This window comes from Lepus europaeus, chromosome 1 (genome assembly GCF_033115175.1).
Source record: "Lepus europaeus isolate LE1 chromosome 1, mLepTim1.pri, whole genome shotgun sequence".
NCBI lineage: Eukaryota > Metazoa > Chordata > Mammalia > Lagomorpha > Leporidae > Lepus > Lepus europaeus.
In genome coordinates this window covers 19269533-19292255 of record NC_084827.1, presented here as the reverse complement: position 1 = coordinate 19292255, position 22723 = coordinate 19269533, and the positions used below count along the sequence as shown (strand labels likewise).

Sequence of the window (22723 nt, the reverse complement as noted above, 5' to 3'; positions counted from 1 at the left end):
ACAAACCCGTGCCCCTATGGGATGCCAGCATCCCAGGTGGCAGCTTTACCTGCTACATCACAATTCCAGCCCTGACTTTTGAAAGTTAATGAAACTTTAACCACTTGATTTCTTACTTTTTTGTATATAAGTGAGAAGGAATATAGTGAGAAGTCCGTATCTGTTTACTGAACAACATAGTGCTTCATTACTTTATTTTACCCCCAAGCTCTCTGATAAAATTGGAGGTCCTGGATGCATATTCTTTCCTGCTCTTATTCTGGCTGTTTTCAAGTTTAAAGTGAGATTTTCAAGTTTAAGCTTGACTTCCTTTTGAGGACAGTTTTTGAGGACAGTGGTGCTAACTGCAGCACACTGAACCCTGACCTCAGTGGAGGTCTATTTGCTGTGTCAGGGGAATTGATGATTGAAGTTCACACTCCACTCCCAGATTCTAGAGGATTTACCAGGGAGTGGAGAAGGTGGCTCAGTGCCGGCTTTAGTGCTCCGTATTGCTTTACTGTATGTCTGGAAACGTTGATTGGAGTAGTCAGTGGCAGGGAGGTGTGTTTAGCTACATGAGGCAGAATTTTGTTAGTGATGTTTCTGTTTATAGTTTTGTCAACTCTTACACATACTTGGTTTCTTTCCCCTTCCTTTAACCCTTCTGGTGCCTGTCCTGTATTTTATTCATTTTGGGTTTTGCTTTGAGCTAGCTGTTAATTCTTTCATGAAGGCATAGCTATTTTTAAATTCAGCAGATATTCTTTGGTTGTTTTCCATATACTAGGCACCTGGTAAGACACGTAATCTCTGCCCTCAAAATGCGTGCAGTCCCAGAGAGAAACTAGACGAACGATTGATTGTGGTCCCAACACGATGTGTGCACTGGGATAGAGATCCGTCTGGGGGGTTACTGAGTAACTCATAGAACTGATTAATCTAGACCAGGAACTGGAAGCATACTGAAGGAGTCACAGCTAAGCTGTGAATTCTGAAGGGCATGTGTGGGTGCGTCAGAGTGGAGCTGGGGAATGAGAGCACTGGGGCTTCAGGGGATGCAGAGGCCACGCCATGAAAGGCCTTGTGTGTCACGCCAAGAGGTGGGGGCTTCATTCTGAGGACAGTGGGGAGTTTGTGGGGGGCCGGGTGAGGCAATCAGGAACAAAGGAGTGATATGATTAAAAATTTTTAAAGATTTTTTTTATTTGAGAGGTAGAGTCACAGACAGAGGAAGGGAGAGACAGAGAAAGGTCTTCCATCTGTTAGTTCATGCCCCAATGGCTGGAGCTGGGCCAATCTGAAGCAAGGAGCCAGGAGCTTCCTCCATGTCTCCCACGAGGGTGCAGGGGCGCAAGCACTTGGGCCATTTTCTACTGCTTTCCCAGGCCATAGCAGAGAGCTGGATCGGAAGTGGAGCAGCCAGGACGTGAATAGGCACCCAAATGGGATGCTGGCATTGCAGGTGGAAGATTAGCCTACTGTGTCACAGCACCGGCCCCCAACATGGTTAAATGTTAAATGATTGTGCTAGTGATAATTGTGTATACTGAAGTTGAATGTATGAACTGAAGAAGGCTATTACAGGAGTGGGATTACCTAGGCCTTTATTTCTCAGAGAGTTATGGTAGCAACATAGGCGTCATTGGAGAGTTGTTAAACATATAGCATCTTGGGAGTCACTCTAGACTTATTGAGTCAGAATGGGCTTTTTAATAAGATCTCCAAATAATTTATATGCACATCCAAGTTTGAGAAGTACTGATTTAGATGGATATGATGATGGCCAACTTTGGACAGCTGGTGCAAAGAAGAAAGGAGAGATTGCAAGAGTAGAGTACATGTTCTTCCCTCAATTTGGAATCCTCCTTCTCCTGAGACACACACCAGCTAACTCCTGCTCATCCTCTACTTTTCAGCTTAAATGGAATTTATCCGAGGCCACACCCCCGATACACGATTGACACCCTTGGCATATATTCCCAAAGCACCCTGTACTCATGTTATCATTTTTCACTCCTTCATTGCAATTCCTTGGTTGCCAGTCTCTTTCCCTAGACTGCATTATGAAGGCAGGGGCTGTCTTTCTGTGATGCCTTGCACGTGGTCAGGCACTGACTGAAAGTTTCTGGTATGGTTAATATGAGTGAGTTCACTACTGTGTTAGAGAAGAGAAGTGGGAGCTTACAGGTTGGTCCACATTTCAGTTGTTGAGAAGGTGGTGTGCCCAGAGAGAATACGGAAGCTCTGCACCATGCCCCACCCCCACCATAACTTGCTGAGTTCACTACAGGTAGTGAAAGAACTGAATTGAGTGGCTGGCGCTGTGGCACAGCGGGTTAATGCCCTGGCCTGAAGCACCGGCATCCCATATGGGCGCTGGTTTGAGACCCAGCTGCTCTGCTTCCTGTCCAGCTCTCTGCTATGGCCTGGGAAAGCAGTAGAAGATGGCCCAAGTCCTTGGGTCCCTGCACCTGCGTGGGAGACCCAGAGGAAGCTCCTGGCTCCTGGCTTCGGATCGGCACAGCTCTGGCCGTTGTGGCCATCTGGGGAGTGAACCATCAGATGGAAGACCTCTCCTTCTCTCTCTGCTCTCCTCTCTACTGACTTGCATAAATCAAGTTTCTCTTAATAACATGTAATGTAAACACTGTTGAAATAAACTAGGTTTTAATTAAGAAAATGAAAAAGAAGATGGATTTAGGCAAGTTAGGGGGAAGGATGTCCATGTTATAATTATTCACAATCTTAGGAAATCCTAATGACACTAATAAATCCCAGGCACTGTTCTAAGTGCTTTATATGGGTTATCTTCATCCTCTCAGTAATCCCCTATAAGTCAGATACTCTTAATATCCCCATTTTACAGATGAAAAAACAGGAATAGGAGGATAAGTAATGTGCCCAAGGTTACACATTCAGTCAGTGGCAAGATTCAAAGCAGGGAGACTGGTATCTAGTTTTAGGCAAAATAGCCTTGTAGCACTGTGCTTGGTGTTTTATGTGTCCAGTTGATCTTTATAAAAGCAACATGAGGAAGGTATTATTATTGTGTTTTACAGACAAGGAAACAAAGGCTTGAAAATGTTGTGCAGCGTAAGCTGAGGGTAGACAGCTAGTCACTGGTGAAGCTCAGCTTCAAACCTAGTGTGTCCACCTTGAAAGCCGGCCAGCAGTGTGATGCCTCCATATCGAATCTAGACTACCTGTGGGTAAAAAATGAAATAAAATACCTGTGGGGTTTGGGTCTTAAGATCATGAGGAACCGAGAGAAGATGCCTAGCGTTATTTAGATTGTGAGGTGGGGATAGGGAGATCAACAATTCCTGTTGCTGTGGCAGCACTGACATTTTTCTCTCTCTCTCTTTTAAAGATTGTATTTATTTATTTGAGAGGTAGTTAGTTACAGACAGAGAGGGAGAGATCAAGAGAAAGGTCTTCCATCTGCTGGTTCACTCCCCAAATGACTGCAACAGCTGGAGCTGGGACAATCCAAAGCCAGAAGCCAGGAGCTTCTTCCAGTTCTCCCACAAAGGTGTAGGGGCCCAAGGACTTGGGCCATCTTCCACTGCTTTCCCAGGCCATAGCAGAGAGCTGAATCAGAAGTGGAACAGCCAGGACACTAACTGGAACCAATATGGGATGCCGGCACTGCAGGTGAAGGCTTAGCCTGCTATGTCACAATGCCAGTCTATCCTTCCTTCCTACGTTATTTGTTTGTTTGTTTGAAAGGCAGAGTTAGAGAGAGAGAAGGAGACAGAGAGATCTTCTATCTGGGGGTTGACTCCCCAAATGGCTACAGCTGGACTGATCTGAAGCTGGGAGCCAGAAGCTTCTTCTAGGTTTCCCATATGGGTACAGGGGCCCAAGCACTTGAGCCATCCTTCACTGCTTTCCCAGGCAAATTAGCAGGGAGCTGGATCAGAAGTAGAGCAGCCAGGACTCAAACTGGCATCCATATGAGATGCCAGTGCCACTACACCATAGCACTGAACCCAGCAGCACTGACACTTCAAGTTTGGAGGAGCAAAGGAGATTAGGGGCCTTGCAATCCATCTATCCCCATAACTAACCAGATTGAGCTTTGAACTCAAGCAGTTAGGAGCCTTAGCCTGTGTAATAAGCTGTAACTTCGATAACTAGGGAGTAGTTATTGTCTTTTTCTTCTGACCTCAAAGAAGTGGATGGATTAGAAATACTGAATGTCAGAACTGGAAGAAACCAGTTCTAGCCTTCCACAGTCCACTTTTCCCCTCCCCCTCATTTTATAACAAGGAGTAATTAGGTGACTTGCCAAAGTCTACTAAAACCATGGGATTAGAGGACAGAACCACAGTCTCATAGTCTTTGCCCTGTACCTTATGACACTGTATGTTTCACATTAGTACCTTATGCTTAAAACTGTTCTGCCATCCTAGTAACTTCTTCAGTGCCTAGGTCTCCTGGAAATACTAACTTTTTATCCTTTTCCCATCCATCCTAGGCATATACTAACTCTGACTTCAGCTACCTTCATGGATGATGATCCAAACCAGTGTTTGGAGTTAAAAATGAGATTCTCTGAGCTGTTCACACCCTCAATTTTTGTAAAGCTGCATGTAGGAGACAATACGGCTTATGGAACTTTTTTTTTTTTTTTATGAAATTGCTCACTCCTCCCCTAAATTGTAAGAGCTCTAAATGATGTGCAGTAATCTCATTCCTGTTCTTTAAAAAAAAAAATTATTTATTTATTTGAGAGGTAGAGTCACAGAGTTAGGGAGAGACAGAGTGAGAGGTCTTCATCTGCTGGTTCACTCCCCAAATGGCTGCAACAGCCAGCACTTGGCTAATTCAAAGCCAGGAGCCAGGAGCTTCTTCCGGGTCTCTCACACAGGTGCAGGGGCCCAAGCATTTGGGCCACCTTCCATTGCTTACATTGCAGCCATTTAGGGAGTGAAGCAGTGGATGAAAGACCTTTCTCTCTGTAACTCTACCCCTAAAAAAAAGTCACTTTCTTCCATGGTTTAACACTACCATTGAAGGTAGCCATCTTCTATTTATTGAAATGTTTATTTTTCATTTTATTTGAAGGCAGAGAGACAAAGAAGTCCTTCATCTGCCAGTTCACTTGTTCACTCTAAATGCTTGTCACAGCCATTGCTCAATCCAGGTCTCTAAGGCAGCGCCTTAACCTCAGCACCAAATAGCCTCCCCACCTTCTGCTTCTTTAAATCACTATAAAAAAGAACAGGAATACTAAAACAGTAGTTGGCTGATTAGTGAAATATTCTAAGAGTTGGGCTGCATACTAACAGTAGAGCAGACTTTGGACCTAGCTTTGTTCCTAAAATCTTCATTATGATGCAGGTCATAAAGGATTGTAATTAATGAGATCAAGCAAGGGAGAAGATATTATAGTTAAAGATTAAAACTGTACTAAAGGACTCAACATCAAGTATGTCATAGCTGTGGTCAGTAATAAAACTAAGCCCCTATAAATATAAAATAATATTCCAGATCCTACAGAATTGGCATAAACATATTGAACACATTGATTATGCAAGTTGCCTCCAGAGTGTACTATGAGATATATGTATAGCATGCATAATCTAAACATGTATTTGATGATGTTTTAAAGCTCTTCTGTGCCAGGCACTGTAGACAAATCCAGGTTAGCAGAGCTCCTGAAGAGCTTGGAGTCTACCCAGGGTAACAGGTGTACACAGTGACTATACTGTGAAAAAGGGTGCAGGCATGGAACAGTACTGCACAGAACAGTACTTTTTCAGATCAGGTTTCATGACAGAAGTACCATTTGAGCTGAACCTTGAAGAGTTGAGTAAGTGATGATGGTGGAGGTGAAGGCAGAAACACATACATTGCGATTTGAGAAAATGGTATGGGCAAAGGCACTGAGGTGGGAAAGGACACAGCATGCCAATAACATCGTTACAAGCTACAGGTAGTTAAGTCCTCAGTGTAAATACCCTTTCTGAAATCCTTTCATCAGTCCCACAGGATGCCTAGTATTATTTCCACTGTTCAGTTTAGAAAACTGGGAGGACAGGCCGGTGCTGCGGCTCACAAGGCTAATCCTCCGCCTTGCGGCGCTGGCACACCAGGTTCTAGTCCCGGTTGGGGCACCGGATTCTGTCCCGGTTGCCCCTCTTCCAGGCCAGCTTTCTGCTGTGGCCAGGGAGTGCAGTGGAGGATGGCCCAAGTGCGTGGGCCCTGCACCCCATGGGAGACCAGGAGAAGCACCTGGCTCCTGCCTTCGGATCAGCGCGGTGCGCTGGCCGCAGCGCGCCAACCGTGGCGGCCATTGGAGGGTGAACCAACGGCAAAAGGAAGACCTTTCTCTCTGTCTCTCTCACTGTCCACTCTGCCTGTCAAAAAAAAAAAAAAAGAAGAAAGAAAGAAAGAAAAAAAAGAAAACTGGGAGGACAGAGAGGCTAACTGAGTGGCAGAGCCAGAGTTCCAACGCAATGTCTCATGTGCTCATGGCTGCCATACTGGAAATAGCAGACAATGCAGCTTACCTTGAAGATACAGCGTATAGATAAGGATGTGTGTGGAAGAACCTCTTGAAAAGTGTTTTGGGAGGGTTTTTAGGAGATGGTGAAAATGAATAGAGTTAGATAAAAGGTTTGATGGAGGAGGTTCAGAAATAATTGGCAATTGATTGTTTTGGGAACTAGGGAAGAGGGAAAAGTCATAGTTGTTTGAGTGGACTGTGGCACTATTGATACAAATAGAAAAATGAAAAGAGTATTGTGGAAGGTGAGAAATGGAGCAATAAATTTTATTTTAGACTTGTTGCATTCAGAGCACAGATGAAATGAACCCGTTGGAAATTAGGCCACAGATGTAGCTTCTCATTTTAAGAAGTGTGGAGGGCTGGCATTGTGGCACAGAAGGTTAAGCCACAGCCTGCAACGCTGGCATCCCATGTGGGCACTGGTTCAACTCCTGGCCGCTCCACTACCGATCCAACTCCCTATTGATGTGCTTGGGAAGGCAGCAGAAGATGGCCCAAGTGCTTGGGTCCCTGCCTCCCACATGGGAGACCTGGATGGAGTTCCTGGATCCTGGCCTCGGCCTGGGCCAGTCTCTGGTGTTGTGGCCATTTGGGGAGTAAACCAGTGGATGGAAGATAAATTTCCCTGCTCTCTCTCTAGAAAAAAAAAGAGTGTGAATTGAAAGGAGGCTCAGAGGACAATAACTGGAGGTTACTGACAGCCACAGCTCTATCAAACAGCTTTGTTAAACTTTGACTTCAGTGGGCCTTATCTCTTTTGCATCTCATTAGCCTCCCATATCTTGTCATCACTCCAGCTGCTTCACTCCGTAGCTCCTCTGTGAACCACAACTTCCTCTGCTTCCAACTCTGCAATTCTTATGCAGTTACGGTCCACCCTCCCTGTGATCTCTAGTCTTGGGACACCTCCACATGCACCTGGCCCCGCAGCCCCTTCTGTGTTCACTTGCCTTTCTCTCGGAGTGCAGGCCTGTGGTCAGTCATCTCAATGCTGCCCTCTCTGGCATTCACAATACCTCTTCTGTAGCACCACCTTCCTCCCCTCCACTCCATATCCAAAGGACCCTTCTCTTCACCAGTGAAGGCCTTAAAGGGTAATGGGCTTATAATCATAAGTATATTATGACAGTTAGCTTCAGGGAAGTTACCTTCTGTAATGGGAATTAACACTGGGCATATCTTGTTGGGCTTCCTTTGTGCCTGTAGCCTGTGGTACTCTTACTGGAGAATGTACTCTAGGAATGAACTAAGCACACAGTGTAGATTAGATCACCTTTTTTTCTACTTATGTCTTGTTTCCAAACTTCTGAGGTGTTCAGAGAAGAGGGAGCTAATAGGGGGACATAAAGTTGAAACAGTTTCTGAGGCCCTTTAAGGTGACAGTAGGGGCTTGGCGTATGCCAGCATCCCATATGAGCACTGATTGGAGTCCCTGCTGCTCCACTTGTGGTCCATCTCCCTGTTAATACACCTGGGAAAGCAATGGAAGATGGCTTGAGTGCTTAGGCGCCTGCCACGTGAGAGACCTGGATGGAGCTCCTGGCTCCTGGCTTCAGCCTGGCCCAGCCCCTTCCATTGTGGCCATTTGAGGATGGAAGATTCTCTCTCTCTCTCTCTCTGGCTTTGCCTTTCAATAAATAAATCTTTTTTTTTTTAAGTAATAATAATAATGGCAATGGACCGAGCCACTGTACTGGCATCCTCTAAGTTCTGAAACCAGACTAGTGATTGAAAACCAGCCCTAGACTCTGAAGCAGCACTGGTCTGATTGAAAACTCTTGCTGGCCTCTGCACCCACACTGCGTTGGTTCCAGGCTAGCCTTAGTAAAGCCATTTAACAATCACCTGTGCTGTTTCTCAGCTTGGGGCCCTTAAACCTTTCATGTACGTAGCACAAGGAGCCAGCAGATGGAGTTGTGGTCCTAGAACTGTCTTCAGAGCTTCTAGGAAATTTTGGTTTTGCAAAAATATCCCCTCTGGCTCCATCCATACCCTCGCATGCAGTAAGAATTTAACTCGAGATGTGCCAGAGTTTGATGCCAGAGCCCTGGTGCGAGCAGATAGGGAGCTTCTGAAAGGTTGTTTAAACTTGAAAGTCATAAGGAACTCTTGCTGGCAGGGAAACGCCTGTTTACTGTTCTGATCCAAATCAAGCGACTGGAGAAGCATGAGCGCCTTCTTGACCTCGATCTTTATTGATCTTGGTATCAGCACGTCCAGTGACGTGTCCTGTGGGGCAGGAGAGGATTAACAAGTGCCTTATGCACTGGCAGAGAAGGAAGCCTGCCTGTTGCTGCAGAAAGCGGCCACTGGGCAGGTGTGGGCAGAGGGGTTTGGGTGGCACCGAGTGCCCCATAGGACACTCGGCACCTGGCTGTGGAATTTGGTAGTGGCTCTGATTTTGAATCAGAAGCAGAAGGCTTTGAAGCTGGCCAGTAAGGGACTTGTCACGCAGTTGACTGATGGTCTTGATTTGAATAGGAGGCTTCCTATTTGAGCAGGGATGCAGCTTGCCTAGCCACTGTGAACTCTGAATGCCCAGGTTTGAGTCCGCTTTGGAGCACTCATAGCCCTGGCGTTTCCCAGCCAGCTCTCCCTTTCGCTTCAGGACAAATCTTACCCAAACCTGCACTATGGAGAAGTGGGATGGTAATGAGGGCACCTCCGCTTTTCACGTGCCCGAGTGGATGGTGAGTTCTTTGCTGGCTTTGTTTTTCCTTCTGTTTCTTGATAATGGAGGCAACCACGCCTGATAGATGACAGAGATCACCCGGAAGAAGCTCCTGCCAAGATCTGTGTTTGGGAAAACAGTTGCTCTAATTTCTGCTTAGTTTTTGTATACTAGGTCACCCCCATCTCTTAATTACCAGTGAGCTAGGGAAGGGAACTATGAGAGCTGCCTGGCTGGCGACAGCCTATTGCCTGTTTGTTTCTGTGGTGGGCAGGGGCTTTGCTGCTGCAGCTGCTGTACTACGTGGATTATTTTATCGTGTGTTTGCTTCACATTCTTGTTTTTAAGCTGATGCTTAGTTTATTGCTCATGTGGGTAAAGAAAAAGAACAGTAAGAAGAAAACAGAGAAGACTTTGTAGAAATGATGTTTTCTCAAGTCCGGAAAGATCTAAAACATTTCTCACCTACCTGCCTGTTCACCCCCTACCCCCATTTCTCCAGCTATTTTTTTTAAAGATTTATTTACTTATTTGCAAGTTAAGAGTTACAGAGAGAGAGGGAGAGACAGAGAGAAAGAGAGAGAGAGGGAGAGGAGAGCACTTCCACCTGTTAGTTCACTCCCCAGATCGCCACACCAACCAAGGTTGGGCCAGGCTAAAACCAGGATCCAGGAGCTTCATACGAGCCTCTCACATAGTTGCAAATGTCCAAACACTTGTGCCATCTTCTGATGCTTTTCCAAGACCATTAGCAGAGATCTGGATTGGAAATGGAGCAGCTGGGACAGGAACTGATGCCCATATGGGATGCTGGCATTGCAGGTGGCGGCTTTATCCACTATGCCACAATGCCAGCCCCTCTCCAACTATTTGTACTTAACTTTCCACAAGGCAAGCACTATACAGCTGTCTTATGAGAGTCATTCAAAATACCATATTTACCTGATAAATTATTTTAATAATAAAATGATGATAATGACTTATTTGTTGATAAAAACTAGTACATAAAACCTAATTTTTAAATGTAATTTCGGTTTAAAATAATTACCTGTGTGTGTTTAAATGTTTGTGTATTTATTTGAAACTCAGTGATCAGAATGACACATTCTCCATGCTTGTTTATCCCCAACCCTTCAAATGGCTGCAACAGCCAGGACCAAGGAACTTGATCCAGGTCTCCCACATGAGTGGCAGAGGCCCAAGCACTTGGGCCATTCTGTGCTGCCTTCCCAGATGCATTAGTAGGGAGGTGGATCAGAAGAGGAGTAATTGGGACTTGAACTAGGCACTCTGATATAAGATGCTGGTATCATAAGCAGCAGCTTAACCCACTGTACTGTAATGCCAACCCTTTATCCTTGTGTTTCTAAATGGTTTCTTTAGATTTAGCCTGATTTCTTATAGCATAAAAAGGTGTGTGTGTGTGTGTGTGTGTGTGAGAGAGAGAGAGAGAGAGAGAGAGAGAGAGAGAGAGAGAGGTGTATACACTATTGCTTAAGGGATACAAGCTAGGGCTTCTCAGCTTTTATACATAAATTTCCCCATGGAAACTAGGCAGATATTCTATAACATATCCTGTTCATTTAATGTTTGTGGAATCATGGATTTAATAACTATTGATAATGAAATTGAATATGTGGTGGCCTCATAAGGGCCCAACCAAGTTGCCTACATTTTAGCTCTGGTTGTGTTAACTGTTGTTACTTTTGCAGAGGTTATTACAGTTGTTCTTAATGTTGTATCAGGATGTTGTGCTCAGGTTTAAAGCATTTGATGAAAATAAATTTTGGCAATCCAAAAGCTTATTTCAGATAATGTAGTGTTTTAAAATGAATGAAAGGGATTCATTTAATAACTCTGGTTTGGCCACATTGAAGTACTAAACTTTGGTATTTCTAGAAAGGAATATTACAGAACAACACTACTGAACATTAGTGTGCCCACTCAATGAAAGTTCTATAGTAATTTATTGCCGTGATAATCCTCACTGCCTTACCTGCTGAGTGCAATGTCTCAAAGAACATTTTTTCTTTATTTAAAGATTTATGCATCCAGCTCCCTGCTAATGCATCTGGGAAGGCCGTGGAGAACGGCCCAGGTGCTCGGGCCCCTGCATCCACATAGGAGACCTGGAAGAAACTCCTGGCTCCTGGCTTCCTACTAGCCCAGCCCAAGGCCGTGGCCATTTGGGGAGTGAACCAGCGAAGAAGGATCAATATCTCTCTCTTCCTCCCTCCCTCTCCCTCCTTCCCTCCCTCCCTCCCTCCCTCTCCCTCCTTCCCTCCCTCTATGGCTCTGCCTTTTTTTTTTTTTTTTTTTTTTTTTTGACAGGCAGAGTGGACAGTGAGAGAAAGAGACAGAGAGAAAGGTCTTCCTTTTTGCCGTTGGTTTTACCCTCCAATGGCCACTGCGGCCGGCGCACCGCGCTGATCCGAAGGCAGGAGCCAGGTGCTTCTCCTGGTCTCCCATGCGGGTGCAGGGCCCAAGCACTTGGGCCATCCTCCACTGCACTCCCAGGCCACAACAGAGAGCTGGCCTGGAAGAGGGGCAACCGGGACAGAATCCGGCACCCCGACCAGGACTAGAACCCGGTGTGCCGGCGCCTCATGGCAGAGGATTAGCCTATTGAGCCACGGCGCCAGCCAAGGCTCTGCCTTTTAAATAAATAAAAATGAATCTTAAATAAAAAGAGATCTAAATATTTTTCTGAAAGGCAGAGTTACAGAGAGAAAGAGGTCTTCCATCCACTGGTTTACTCCCCAAATGGCTGCAGCAACCAGGGCTGGGCCAGGCTAAAGCCAGGAGCCAGGGGCTTCCATCTGAGTCTCCCACAAGGATGGCAGGGCCATCTTCCGCTGCTTTCCCAGGTGCATTAGCAGGGAACTGGATCAGAAGTGAAGCAGCCAGGACTCACCAGCATTAATTTGGGATACTGGCATTGCAGACAGCCACTAACTTGCTGTACCACAACACCGGCCCTCTAACTGAACTCTTTGAAACAAGATTTACTTATTTAATTTGAAAGGCAGAGCGACGAGAAAGAGAGCAAGAGCAAGAGATATCTTCTATCACTTCCCAAATGGCCACAACAGCTGGGATTGGGCCAGGTCAAAGCTGGGAACTCTGTCCCAATCTCTCACAAGGGTGGCAAGAGCCCAAGTGCTTGGGTTATCTTCCACTGCCTTCCCAGGTACATTAGCAGGAAGCTGTATGGGAAGCTGAGTAGCTGGGACTTGAATGGGCACTGATATGAGATATGGGTATCCCAAGAGGTGCTACAATGCCCACCCCTAGAAAACATTTTTTAAGATTTATTTGTTTATTTATTTGAAAGAACTATGGGAGGCCAGCGCTGTGGCTCACTTGGTTAATCCTCCACCTGTGGCGCCAGCATTCCATATGGGCACTGGGTTCTAGTCCTGGTTGCTCCTCTTCCAGTCCAGCTCTCTTCTTTGGCCCAGGAAGACAGTGGAGGATGGCCCAAGTGCTTGGGCCCCTGCACCTACATGGGAGACCAGGAGGAAGCACCTGGCTCCTGGCTTCAGATCAGCGCAGCTTCAGCCATTGCAGCCAACTGGGGAGTGAACCAACGGATGGAAGACCTCTCTCTCTCTCTCTCTGCCTTTCCTTCTTTCTCTCTCTCTCTGTAACTCTGACTTTCAAATAAATAAATAAATAAATCTTTAAAAGAGAAAGAGAGAGAGAGAGAAAGAGCTATGGGGAGAGTCGGGGAGAGACAGAGATCAGAGGTCTTCTGTCCGCTGGTTCACTCTGCAGATGGCCACAGTGGCACAGCTGAGCCAGCCTGAAGGCAGAAGCCAGGAGCTTCATCCAGATCTCCCATATAGGTGCAGGGGCCAAACTTTTGGACCCTCTTCTGTTGCTTTCCCAGGCCATTTTCAGGGAGCTGGTTGGAAGTGGAATGGCTAGGACTTGAAGCCAGTGCCCATATGGGATGCTGGCACTGCAGGTGGCAGCTTTACCCACTACGTCACAATGCCGGCCCTGAAAACATTTTTTTAAGTAAAGCACAGCGCTGCTCTGTCTTATTTTAAACACAACACCCCTCTCATTTAGCAGCTCCTTGGCCTGTTTCTCTCAAAAATCAGTGTCTTTGATCAGTAGTTTTTTTGAACAGTGAGGAGGAAGAGTAGGGAGGGGATTGTCTCTAATAAATGCAGTTGTCTCATCTGCTGTCTTTTCTTTGCCAAAGACCTCTGCGGCTTTCAGATGCCGGCTACATCACACACTTCTGGCCTGGTCTGGAAGTCCTTCCTTAGACTGCCACGGATAGCCACGCAGCCAGGAAAGTTAGGCCCTTGAGCACCCTCTAGTGTATTGCCAAAGACCTTACCTGGGAGCTCCGAAAGTGCCTTTTAATCCCCAAGAGAATGCCTTGAGCCAGCTCTTGTTTGGGGCCAAAATCTCAAGAAAGTTTTAACAAACGTCTGACTTATGTTTCAGTTTACATATTAGTGTAATGAAATTTCCATTGAGACTCTCCCTGCGTACCAAGGACACAGGAGAAGCCTCTCCAGCCTTCTTTTAGGAGAAAAGCAGTAGCAGAAAGGATCCTGCGTTTCCCCCCTGAGAATAGGACTCAAACCACACAGAGCAGTTGACATGACTCACGTCTCAGATTCCCAGTGGGGGGATACGCAGGACGAAGTTTGAAGCATCCCAGTCCCGAGAAATGACAAGGTGACGATCCATCAGGCACTGGAAAACTCCCACAGGAGCCTTGCTCCTCAGCTGTTTCCACATGGAGGATTTTCTGCTTTGTTCAGGTAGTTTTACTGCCAAAAGGTTGGGGATCATGTCCTTTTAAAGATTGTCTGTGTTAATCTGTTTGACTTCCCCCGAGAAATCTTTCGTACTTTGTGGTAGGCAAAATATCTCATCTATGTGCATGGAGATCAGCAGTAACCTTTTCTTTTCTTTTTTTTTTTTTTTTTTTTTTTTACATTTTAATATGTCCTCCTCCCACTCAGGCTCTCTTGTAGTGCTTAGTACTTTTCCCTGGGACATCTGGTTAATTGACGTTCTTGAGTACCCAGTCGGCTTGCTACCCAATATTCTTTTGGCTATAAGTAATTCCATCCATAGAGGGTTTGTTCAAGTTGCTTGTTGGTTTGAAAGGGAGAGATGTGTTGAGGAACACTGGAATTGCATGAACCTGAAAGTGAGACAGAAACCTTTAAGGCATCTGGTAAATGGTGGTGAAAGTAGCTTGACTATAACTCGGGGTCAGGATTGGCACTTAAAGCACAGACTCATTTGAGAAACTGATGAAAATGAGTGGCTTCTGCCCAGGAAAAAAATACAAAATTTTGCATACTGTTTTTTTTTAAATATTTTTTATTTATTTATTTGACAGGTAGAGTTACAGACAGTGAGAGGGAGAGACAGAGAGAAAGGTCTTCCTTCCGTTGGTTCATTCCCCAATTAGCCACTACGGCTGGAGCTACACTGATCCGAAGCCAGGGGCCAGGTGCTTCTTCCTGGTCTCCCACGTGGGTGCAGGCGCCCAAGCACTTGGGCCATCCTCCACTGCCTTCCCGGGCCACAGCAGAGAGCTGGACTGGAAGAGGAGCAACCGGGACTAGAACCCGGGGCCCATATGGGATGCCGGCGCCGCAGGCGGAGGATTAGCCAAGTGAACCACGGCGCCAGCCCATGCATACTGTTTTTTTAAAGATTTATTTTTATTTATTTGAAAGAGAGTTACAGAGAGAGGTAGAGACAAAGAGAAAGATCTTCCATCCTCCAATTCACTCCCCAGATGACTGCAATGCCCAGAGCTGTGCCAATCCTATACTGTTTTAAAGCATACTTGATTTTCACCCATTCCAGATCAAGAACGTTTGGTCTTAGAGAGTAGAAATGTTGCTATTTTAAACCTGTGTATCATTTTGTAATCTTCAAAACCTTCTCACATTATTTTACTTTGTTGTGTCAGCCCATATTTGAGATAGGCAAAGTAGATATTATTGTCCTCATTTCACAAATGAGAATTACAGATGTTAAGAAGTAGAGATAAAGATCCATCCTTTGTAGTTGTAGTACTGCTTTATGTTCTTGAAAGGAAATGCATTGGTTTCTTTTCACCTGATCCTCCTTAGGGTAAATGGATCTTCTATCCTTCCCATGTATTCTGTTTTTCTTAATGTGTTAACTATATTGATTTTTAAGAGTCTTAAATGATGAAAATCAGAATTAGATCCAGTTGTGTTGGCTATGAAGCAAGGATCACCCCATGGAATTTTTTGACCTTCAAGTAACCTTTCCTGTTCTACCTGTGAATACTTGTGTTCCTCTGTGGTTGTGGCCATGGATAGGATGAACAGTTGGTAAGCAGGGAGTCAGCACAGTCAGGGCTGTCTTATTTACGCTTGGAGAAAGTGTCGGAGCCACAGCTCCCCAAGTGTGCTCTCCAGCAGCATCAGCATCACCTGGCAACTTGTTAGAGATTCGAAATCTTGGTCCGGCCCAGACCTAGTAAATCAGAAACTCTGGGGGTGGGCTTAGCACTGTGCCTTATTAATAGCCCTTAGATAATGCTGATGCGAGCCAAGTTGAAGACTAACTTGTTGGGTAGTAAGGCTTTTCCTGTGTCCTGTCAGTGATCGTATCCTGAAGTATCCCGTGGTTGTTATTTGGTACAGTGACTTAAGCCACTGGAATGAGGAGCTCCCTTTTACCTGAGTGAGTGTAATGAGGACCCAGCTTAGCATGTGCTAGGGTGAGCATTCCTTGTTAGGAAGACCAGGCATTTAGAGATTCGTCAAGCAAGAAGGGAAACACTGGTCTGTCTCACTTTGTGAAATTATGAGAAAGGTAAGAGATCAGGGTTGTCATGGGTGATGCTGATCATCAGTGTTTGAGTTCATTTAATTTGTTTCTGTTCCTTATTAGTGGCATTGGGCAAAGTTGCCAGTTAAAGAGCTGTTAGAATTGTGGTTCTTATATGATTAGCTATTTCAGAATTGTGCTTTAATCGGCATAAGAGCATCTGAGGTGATGTCTGAGACCCAGTAAGCAAATTAATTGAAAGTAACTTTAAATCAAGCAAACTCAAAGATACATTCAGAACAATGAGTTGGGGCCAGCACACCTAGGATTAGGGTGAGGGGCATTCTTTGGTCTTCTGATTACTATCATAATATGTGGTACAAAGACAGCTTCCAGCCATGAACACAGGCTCCGAGTCCAGTCCCATCACTTACTTGAAAGCCGTGAGTCCTCTGTTGTTTGCACTTTCTGCTTTGTCAAGTGAGGATGATAGTGCCTGCTTCTGAGGACCGCATAGGGTAAAAGAAGCACCATACTATGCCCAAGGCTGTACTTATAGGCACTCAAAAAAATTTGTCTTCCTCCTTTTCTTCTCTTCTACTAGAGAAGTCAGTAAACACTATATAGTATAATGTTTTCTATCAAAATAAGAGTCTACCATTTTATGTTGTTTCCTGTGCTCAACAGAGAAGACTCTCTCTTTTTTGTTTTTTGTTTTTTTTAAGGAACAATTCAAATCACAATCCCACCCCTAGTGACTGTAGCCTGCAGTTGAGTGTAACTTTCCTGTGTACTGGGTCTTTCTCGGGAATTAGTGAACAGGCAGTGTGCTTCTCTGTCCTTTTGTTTGAGTCTTTATTTGGCGTGTAATAAAGTTGTTGTGACGCTGAGGATTCTGAGATAAGGAACTCTCCCTTTATGGTCCCACCTGCCAGGAGACACGTTTTTTGCAGAAAAACTGGGTCACTGAGGGCCAAATCAACAACCATCTTGAGATGGGACTAAAACCGAAATGTCAAAACTTGTATGAAAGATGCACAAGACTGAGAAGGCGCTATTGCTGAGACTGCTGGCCCAGACTGTCCACTCCAAGGACAGAGAGTGTGGGATAGGAGTTTCCCAAGCACTTGTCACCATTATTTTTTTTTTCTTACTCTCTAAATAAATTCTCTCATTGTTTTAGTGGCTCTGTAGTTAATTTTTTTCTAATGAGACTAGGTTGACTGAAATCATCTGACAGGGAAAAGAAGGAGGTAAGGTTAAAAAGGAACCTAATTAGCAAGTTAATTATAGCAAGCAAAAAAGTGCACTGGTTACATAAATAAGCTATTGTTATATGCCTGCAAGTTGGGCCTTGTCAAGGGACTTGTTAAGGTTTAGGGGTCAGAGGATCTGTGTAATTAGGTGTTTAGGAAAATAACAATAAAGCAAATGAGCCCCCAGAATTAGGAATGGCTGATGAGCCACTAACAGAAATGCCTTATTAAATTTGGGCTCAGTTATTGGAACTGCTTTAGGGATTCCAAGGAAGGCTAACAACCCTCCCCCCCCCCCAAAAAAAAAAACAAAAAACAAAAAACAAAAAACCAGCTGGAACCAGAGCCAACAGAATTGCTGATGAGGAAAGTTTAAAGGCCTGGCCACAGGGTCCCCAGACCAGAGAGGTGGCAGTAGGGCTGGCAATGTCACTATGCTGAGCAGCAAGAAGAAATACGTTATCAATGGCAATGCTGGGATTGAAGCCCAGGTAAGGCTAAGCTTTTATCTATCAGTCGCTGTGACCATTACTATGCAAGGTTGCCTGTCTATGTTCTCTTTCTGCTTCCTTTCCCGCTCTTGCCCCTCCCTCCAGCGTAGGGTGAGCTCCCCCTCTCTTCATACTCTTTCCCTGATGCCTATTGGAAGTACGTGGTTCTCCCTGAAAGGGCAAAAAAAAAAAAAATTATCTTAAGGGACACTTATGGTTCAGACAAGGTAAGCAACTTAGGGATAGAATCTACCAAGGTACCACAAAGGGAGTGGGTAAGATGACTGTATTAGAAAATGGGCTTTTGAGTGAAAATGTAATACCATTTAATTATTGAGGGGAAGCAGGCACCAGGAATGACCCACTTAACTCACCTGTTCTGGTTATTGGTGAAAGATAAATATTTATTTCTTGGAGAAATGGTATGATTTATTATATGTAAATGATTAGTCTCTAATATTCTTCTGTCTTAAAGAGCCTTGAATTCAATATCTAACCAGTAAGCAAGGTTTTAGAACTGTGTTTAAACAGAAAAAGCCTGCACAGCCTCGTCTTTAGTGCCAGAAGACAGCCAAAACTTTTCCTGGGTGGAAGGGATTGCTATAAATGGAAAAGACTGTAAAGAAGGGAGCTCAGCACAGGGCAACTTGCTTGAAAAGATAACGCAGCTACGTCTCTGTAAGGTTTAGCGTTACTGGAGCAAATTAATCTGTCCTCATCCCAGTCCACAAATCTTGACAATGAGAGTAACTGGCCCCCTCTAGTGGTGTCTGCATGTGAGCGCATGTGTGTGTGTGTGTGTGTGTAGGGTGTTGTGTTGCATATCTGAGGCAGGGTTTATCTATTTTTTATAGGGGGACACTGCGGATGTTAATGGTGCAGGGCAGCATTTGGAGGGTCAGCTATTTTTTTTTTTTAAGATTTATTTATTAGAGAGGCAGAGGCACACAGAGAGAGAGAGAGGTCTTCCATCTGCTGGTTCATTCCCCAAATGGCCACAACAGCACCAATCCAAAACCAGAATCCTGGAGCTTCTTCCGGGTCTCCTACGTGGGTGCAGGGGCTGAAGGACTTGGGCCATATTCTACTGCTTCCCCAGGCCATAGCAGAGAGCCATATTGGAAGTAGAACAGCTGGGACTCGAACCAGCGCCCATATGGATGCCGGCACTGCTGGTGGCGGCTCCACTCTGTATGCCACAACGCCAACCCTGGGAGGCAGAGTTTTGAGCCTGACTGCTGTCCACCTCCCCAGCTTCACTCTCCCCAGCTTCCCCTTCCCAACCTTTTTTTTTTTCTTTTTTGCCTTTAAAAGTTATTTTAACTCTAGATGTGTCTCATGCTTGATATATTGCTATAATCCTGAATATTCAACCAAGTACCGTGAAGAAAGAATAGGCTACTTTAGACTCACTGACTCAGCACGTGATTGAGTGCCTGAGGATGTGAAAGTGAACACGATTCACAGCCCCCGCCTCTGTGGAACCTGTAATTTGTAGAGAATAAGGTAGCTAGAAAGCTAGTTATGCTCTGTGTGATAAGTGTTGTGTTAGGAGAAGTCTGTGAAGGTTCATGTGCATCCCACGGGAGTATGTAAGTAATGACATTTTCTCATTTTGGACTACATTGCTACTTTAACAGAATAACCAATTTGTCATTTTTCATTTTGCATCAATCTCCCAATGCAATGCATTTTGCTATTGCTGAAAACAGTCTGCAAACTCTAAAGAACCGCACAGGTCTTATTTGTTGTTACAGCTATGGGAATGCTATGAATTCTCCTAAGAGGCAGTGCTGAGCTCATTCAGTTTGACATTGGCCCCCTGGTCTCAATCCTCAGGTGACTTGGTAGCTCCCTCTGTGTGCAGGAAGTATAGCCATCAGTTGCTGCCTTCATTCTGGTGCGCTTGGTCTGCGTTCTGTCCATCAGGAAACCATCTCTCCCTCGCTGTTGTCAGATTTTTTTTTTTTTTTAACAGATAGAGTGGACAGTGAGAGAGAGAGAGAGAGAGAGAGAGAGAAAGGTCTTCCTTTTTGCCATTGGTTCACCCTCCAATGGCCACTGCGGCCTGCGCACCACGCTGATCCCAAGGCAGGAGCCAGGTGCTTCTCCTGGTCTCCCATGGGGTGCAGGGCCCAAGCACTTGGGCCATCCTCCACTGCACTCCCGGGCCACAACAGAGAGCTGGCCTGGAAGAGGGGCAACCGGGACAGGATCCGGTGCCCCGACTGGGACTAGAACCCTGTGTGCCGGCGCCGTAAGGTGGAGGATTAGCCTATTGAGCCGCGACGCCGGCTTGTTGTCAGATCTTGCGTCTTTTTCAGTAGACCTTCTTTTGTGCCACCTTGGAGCCAGCGGAATAATCTATGCAATTCTACAAACATCCGATTAGGGAAGAAAAGTCATTAGTTGAATAAATTATAGGAGCTTTGATCTGTACAGATGTAGAAAGTGTCAGCTGGAACCTCCCAGAGGTTATAGGGGAACAAGATAAAGCCACATTGTCAGATGTTGTCCAAAGTATGATCTGAGGGTTAGTGCATATTCAGTCCAGTGATTTACTCCTCTCTTCCAATTCTTATAATTAACTAATGATCAGTCTTGTGGCTTTTAGGTATTTTATGATACCAAACATTTAAAAATAATAATGTTCATTTACTAGTACCAGAAAGCTAACTAATTTCTGACTATGACTCAACTTTCTAGAAATTTATTTTAACCAGTACATCTCACACTCCAGTTTTTTGGGGGGAGGGGAGAGGTTGGAGTTTTATTGTAAAAAAAGATATAGTCAGAGTGGCCCAAAGATTTAAATTTTATACAAGCACAGTAGGTCACAAATGAAATACCATTTTTCCTTCCAAAGAGTCTTTTTCCAAATATGGGTTGGTACAATCAGATCCACCCGCGAGGGAAGGTGAAAGCCTATAGGGTGAATTCTGAGTGGCTGTGTCAATGGAGATTCTTTTCCTTTATAGAACTAGGTTTCTTTTTCTTAGCAGATCCAATTTGCTGATCAGAAGCAAGAGTTCAACAAACGTCCCACCAAAATTGGGCGTCGCTCTCTGTCTCGTTCCATTTCTCAGTCGTCTACTGACAGCTACAGCTCGGGTGAGTAAGAAGCTGCCGTGGACCCTCCTGGTGAGGCTGACAGGGGTGATCCAGGGACCCTCCCATGTACCCAAGGCCGATTATGCGTCTCTGCTTGAAATTAATACTTCATGTCAAAATGTAGAGCAAAATTCTGGGGTGAACTCTGGATTTCTGTGGGGAATTCAGAGTGGAGGCCTGCTCTTTCAGTAGAGGATTAAGGAACTTGAGTTCTTCGATCTACTCTGAAGGATGAGAGCGTGCAGTTCACCAGGGACCTTCACTCATTAGGTGGGAAGAATTGTGTTTTCCCCATACCTCCAAAATAAAAAAGAGGTTTCCATCCCTCCATCTGGTACTTGCAAATTAACAGGGAAATTTCAGTTGCTCAAAGAAACCATGAAGACCTGGTAGCTAGTTTAGGCAGGTGGGGGCCTTTGCCTTCGCTCCTAAGCTGTGGCATTGTATTGCTTGTTGCTCCTTGCTTCCTTTGCCGTGACAGTAATTCAGATCCTTGGCCCAAGGATGAGTTACATTTAATAGTGCATGAGCTATTGTGACAAAGGACTCCTTGACGGCATTGGCTGTTTGTACAACAGTGCTCAGTATGAGTCTGATTTAAATGTGGAGCGTTTTATTTTACCCTATGTTAGAATGTGAACAGGGAACTGGGTATGTGTCCCAGTTACTTCTTTCATATTTTAATTGACAAAATTATATATTTATCATGTATAATATGTTTTAGAATATGTATACATTGTGGAATCATTTCTTTACCTCTTCATATTATAGTTAATAATATTCATTAGAAGATTTTTTTTTTTTTTATTTTTGACAGGCAGAGTGGACAGTGAGAGAGAGAGACAGAGAGAAAGGTCTTCCTTTTGCCGTTGGTTCACCCTCTAATGGCCGCCGCGGTAGCGCGCTGCGGCCGGCGCACCGCGCTGTTCCGATGGCAGGAGCCAGGTGCTTCTCCTGGTCTCCCATGGGGTGCAGGGCCCAAGCACTTGGGCCATCCTCCACTGCACTCCCTGGCCACAGCAGAGAGCTGGCCTGGAAGAGGGGCAACTGGGACAGGATCAGTGCCCCGACCGGGACTAGAACCCGGTGTGCCGGCGCCGCAAGGCGGAGGATTAGCCTGTTGAGCCACGGCACCAGCCTCATTAGAAGATTTTTATCATGACCTGAAATTTTACTTGTTTTTCACACAGTAAGAAAGTAGGGGCTAGCGCTGTGGCTCACTTGGTTAATCCTCTGGTGGTGCCAGCATCTCATATGGGCGCCGGTTCTAGTCCCCGGTTGCTCCTCTTCCAGTTCAGCTCTCTGCTGTGGCCCAGGAGGGCAGTGGAGGATGGCCCAAGTGCTTGGGCCCTGCACCTGCATGGGAGACCAGGAGGAAGTACCTAGCTCCTGGCTTCAGATCGGCACAGCGCCAGCCATGGCAGCCATTTGGGGAGTGAACCAATGGAAGGAAGACCTTTCTCTCTGTCTCTCTCTCTCTCACTGTCTATAACTCTACCTGTCAAATAAATTAAAAAAAAAAAAAAGAAAGTAGTTTTTGTTACATAAATTTCAACAAAGATTATTTGGGAAACTAGCTTTTAGGTTGGGTAGACTGTTACTTACATACTTTCTACATTTTTCTTTTTAGTTTCTACTGGCAATAACTGTGAATCATGTACAGCATGTACACTCTGGGTAAAGGCTCAAGTTCATACAGTCACCCCAAGACCCTATATCATCCAGTCTCCCATTACATGTCTAATCACATCTACTTCCCAAACCTCCCTCTTCCCCAGCTTCCCCAAATCTCAACTTCCCATGGAGGCCTTTCCTGGATAATCTTTTCTAAAATTTGTTTGTTTCTTTGTTTGAAAGGCAAAGTGTCAGAAACAGATGGAGAGGAAGAGAGCAAGAGACCAAT

The 22723-nt window shown here is 45.1% G+C and overlaps 1 protein-coding gene across 4 annotated transcripts in view; it reads left to right on the top strand.

Moving 5' to 3' along the window:
* The window catches only part of AHCYL2 (adenosylhomocysteinase like 2), a 232840-nt gene that overhangs the window by 149917 nt on the left and 60200 nt on the right, over positions 1 to 22723 (top strand). For 2 of the 4 annotated variants that reach the window (XM_062201547.1, XM_062201727.1), the window contains exon 2: positions 20712 to 20820. In XM_062201547.1, the coding sequence (XP_062057531.1) occupies positions 20712 to 20820 (109 nt within the window). Of the gene's footprint in view, positions 1 to 20708; positions 20821 to 22723 lie in introns of all 4 variants that reach the window. The other 2 variants (XM_062201457.1, XM_062201642.1) reach the window with 1 other exon arrangement.